This window comes from Bufo gargarizans, chromosome 9 (assembly GCF_014858855.1).
Source record: "Bufo gargarizans isolate SCDJY-AF-19 chromosome 9, ASM1485885v1, whole genome shotgun sequence".
NCBI classification, from domain to species: Eukaryota; Metazoa; Chordata; class Amphibia; order Anura; family Bufonidae; genus Bufo; species Bufo gargarizans.
In genome coordinates, this window is record NC_058088.1 from 9,041,723 (window position 1) to 9,045,957 (window position 4,235).

The 4,235-nt window shown below is 44.9% G+C and overlaps 1 protein-coding gene across 1 annotated transcript; it reads left to right on the forward strand.

Moving 5' to 3' along the window:
* The first annotated feature begins 276 nt into the window (after positions 1-276).
* LOC122946599 (3-galactosyl-N-acetylglucosaminide 4-alpha-L-fucosyltransferase FUT3-like) lies at positions 277-1,627 on the forward strand. Its single transcript, XM_044306322.1, has one exon. The coding sequence runs from the start codon at positions 277-279 to the stop codon at positions 1,231-1,233; it is 957 nt and encodes a 318-aa protein (XP_044162257.1). The 3' UTR covers positions 1,234-1,627.
* The last annotated feature ends 2,608 nt before the right edge of the window (positions 1,628-4,235 follow it).

A 4,235-nucleotide genomic window follows, 5' to 3' on the forward strand; every position in this document is an offset into this window, starting at 1 on the left:
CTATCCATTATTATTTAGATACTAGTTGCACAGCTGGACATGCTCTTTAACTACCATTGCTAATTTTAGTCTATTTTATATGTCAGTTTGCATGAAACATGATTGAAATCTAACAATGTCGCTTCTAATTTCTCATTACAGGAAAAAAGTGTATCTGCAATGGGCAATCAATATCCGATCTTCATATCTGTCTTCTTATTAATTATATTCCTTCTTTCATATAACTGGAAACACATTGGCCATTATTTCAAATTTCAAAGATGTCCAGATACAACAATGATGCTAAATAAAGAGGTCCAAAATGTCACAAAAACCAGCCCACCAATCATTTCTCCACCAAAAGAAACTCTTCTCCTGCTTTGGAACTGGCCATGGGGGGCCCGTTTTCCATTAGATAAGTGTGAGACAGAGTATAGTATTAAGGGGTGTAAGCTATCTGCAGATAGAGGTTTGTATAGTGCGGCTGATGCAGTCATCATCCACCATGCAGATGTTATGGGCAATAGAAACGCATTGCCCCAACAGCCAAGAAATCCTTATCAACGTTGGATATGGCTCAACTTGGAGCCACCACTAATTATCTCAAACCTGGACATGCTGGATAATTTGTTCAACTTGACAATGACGTTCCGTCGCGATTCAGATATTTATAATCCATACGGCCATATTGAATCATTAGAAGAACCTCAAAACTTCACTATTCCAGCAAAGTCTAAGTTGGTATCTTGGGTGGTGAGCAAATGGTACCCTGGTATACGCCGTATTGCTTATTATGAAGAGCTGAAAAAGCACATATCTGTTGATATTTATGGGGCCAGACATATGAAACTGAGCAGAGAGAAGTTACATTCAACGATTTCTCAGTACAAATTCTACTTGGCATTCGAGAATTCTGTCTATCCAGATTATATTACGGAAAAACTATGGATTAACGCTCTGGGTTCATGGACAGTTCCAGTTGTACTGGGTGCCTCTCGTGAAAACTATGAAAAGTATATACCCGGAGATGCCTTCATACATGTTGATGATTTTCCAACTGCAAAGGAACTAGCTGCCTACCTTCTTGAATTAGAAAAGGATGATGAGAAATATAGAAAGTATTTCCACTGGAGATCCCGACATAGGGTGAGCCCTTGGAAGGGATGGCCATATTCTTACTGTAAAGCTTGTGAGACAATACAACAGGGTCCAAGATATCAAGTCATTCGTAGTGTGGCAAAGTGGTTTCTGTAAGATGTGCAACACTGCCTTATAGCCAATGCAGGACCTAGTGGGACAAGACATGACATAGAGATTTAAAGAACATCATAGATACCATTCCTGTAGTAGTTTTGAGGTGGGGCCACTGATGTAAATGCTGCTTAATAGTACCAGAAATATGGATGATTTCAAGTTCTATTTAACAGCATATATTGTACGACAAAATTATGGCAAGTCAAACATTAAGAGGATTCAACCAGGACAATCAATGAATGTTATACAGTACATATATTGAGTGTCTGATCAGTATCTCCTGTGGTTATGCTCTGCATTTCCAAAGGTTGCATGGTTGGCCATTGACTAAAGTTTACTTCTCTATGGCTCTGACCTCATTTGTTGTCACCAGAAAACGACACAATACACATCATGTAAAGCTGCTTACTTATTAAAGTTAAATGGTAACTTTTAATTTTTTTTTTCTAGTTTATTAGAGCTAGGCATGTATACCTGAGTTAGTCTGTCAATGATTGTCAAAAGATCTGTAATCTCTTATATATGAAAATTAGTTTCTTCCTGTCTGTCTGTCTCCCATACACATGGTTACATGTCCCTTATCAGCCAATAGAAGCTCACAGGCCCTTAGTCTCCACATACACACAGTTTTACTTTAGGTTTCCATAACAACCCAGCAATTTTTCTTCACTGCTGTAGGTCAGCTTTAGGCTAGGGCTACACGACGACAATAAGTTGCACGACACATAGGGCACAACTACGCTGCTACATGCACCCATCTTTGATGGATTGTTTGCGACAGTCGTGTCGCAGTCGCAGCATGTCGCATTATAACCATAGCCTATCATTATAAAAGTTGTTGAGACAAAATGTTGAGCGACACATGTCATCGTGTAGCCCTAGCATTAAAGGGGCAGGGCGCTGTGGTGGTAACTGTTAAATGGGAGGGCACTGTGGAGGTCACTGTTAAAGAGGCGGGCACTTTGGAGGTCACTGTTAAAGAGGCAGGATGCTGTGGAGGTCACTGTTAAAGAGGTGGGCACTTTGGAGGTCAATGTTAAAGAGGCGGGCACTGTGGAGGTCAATGTTAAAGGGGCGGGTACTGTGGAGGTCACTGTTAAAGGAGCGGGCACTGTGAAGGTCACTGTTAAAGGGGCGGGTACTGTGGAGGTCACTGTTAAAGGAGCGGGCACTGTGAAGGTCACTGTTAAAGAGGCGAGCACTGTGGAGGTCACTGTTAAAGGGGTGGGCACTGTGGAGGCCACTGTAAAAGGGGCGGGCACTGTGGGGTCACTGTTAAAGGGGAAGGCACAGTGGAGGTCACTGTTAAAGGGGTGGGTGCTTTGGAGGTCACTGTTAAAGGGGTAGGCACTGTGGAGGTCACTTTTAAAGGGGTGGACGCTGTGGAGGTCACTGTTAAAGAGGCAGGCACTGTGGATGTTACTGTTAAAGGGGCAGGGTGCTGTAGAGGTCACTGTTATAGGGTCGGACACTGTGGAGGTCACTGTTAAGGGGGTGGGCACTGTGGGATCACTGTTAAAGTGGCGGGCACTGTGGAGGTCACTGTTAAAGGAGCAAGCACTGTGGAGGTCACTGTTAAAGGGGTGGGTGCTTTGGAGGTCACTGTTAAAGGGGCAGGCTCTGTGAAGGTCACTGTTAAAGGGGTGGGCACTGTGGATGTTATTGTTAAAGGGGCAGGTTGCTGTAGAGGTCACTGTTATAGGGTCGGACACTGTGGAGGTCACTGTTAAGGGGGTGGGCACTGTGGGATCACTGTTAAAGTGGCGGGCACTGTGGAGGTCACTGTTAAAGGAGCAAGCACTGTGGAGGTCACTGTTAAAGGGGTGGGTGCTTTGGAGGTCACTGTTAAAGGGGCAGGCTCTGTGAAGGTCACTGTTAAAGGGGTGGGCACTGTGGATGTTATTGTTAAAGGGGCAGGTTGCTGTGGAGGTCACTGTTATAGGGGCGGACACTGTGGAGGTCACTGTTAAAGGTAAAGGTACTGTGGAGGTCACTGTTAAAGGGGTGGGTGCTGTGGAGGTCACTGTTAAAGAGGCGGGCACTGTGGAGGTCACTTTTAAAGGGTTTGGCGCTGTGGAGGTCACTGTTAAAGGGGTGGGCACTGTGGATGTTACTGTTAAAGGTGCAGGGTGCTGTGGAGGTCACTGTTAAAGGGGCGGATACTGTGAAGGTCACTGTTAAAGGGGGCAGGGTCCACTATTAAAGGGGCAACTGCTGGGGAGGTCACTGTTAAGGCAGCAGGGCACTGTGGAGGTCATTGTTAAGTGGGAGGGCGCCTGAGGAAGTCACTGTCAAGGAGTAGGGTGCTGTGAAACTCACTGTTAAATGGGCGGGCTGCTGCGAAGGTCAAAGTTAAGAGGATGGGCTGCTGTGGAGTTCCCATTTTAAAGTGGCGGCACACTCTGGGGGGGTCAGTGTTAAGGGGTGGTGAACTGTGGATTTCACTGTTAAAGGGGCAGGGTGCTGTAAAGGTTATGGGGGATACTGTCAATATCTTTTAATTACACACAGAAACATTTAATGAAATAGATGAAATTTACCCGTGCGAAGCGGGGCCTTCTGCTAGTTCCCTTATAATAACAGCTTTCATTAATGTCCTCTGTCTCTTTCCACTGCTCCCTTAAAAGACAGTTGCTATGTCTTGTCTATCTCTGGCTAGGAAGATGGAGGGGCGGTCCTTCACACTGCATGCCTGCATAAGGCTTTAGCGTGAGGAGGAGTGCCTCTTAGTAATCCAATCTGATTGGCTGGCAGGAAGCTGCTGGCTACAGCAAGTGTGTATTGGAAGTGAGGGAAAGCAGTTTTGGCTTTAGAGAACTGGCAGAGGAGCCATCTTGAGAAGGTCCTCATATTGTAAATGTTTAAACAGCTGTAACTAAGGGAATAACTCAAGGAAAACAGTGGTATGTGAAGAAACTAAAGATTGCTTTATGCATAATGGAAACGTGACAGTTACCCTTTAAGATTGTGTTTCTTCTAAGTTCGTATGATCTTCTTGACCC

Bases quoted from the DNA above. Each gene is read 5' to 3' on its own strand.
- LOC122946599 (XM_044306322.1), top strand. From the start codon at position 277: ATGATGCTAAATAAAGAGGTCCAAAATGTCACAAAAACCAGCCCACCA.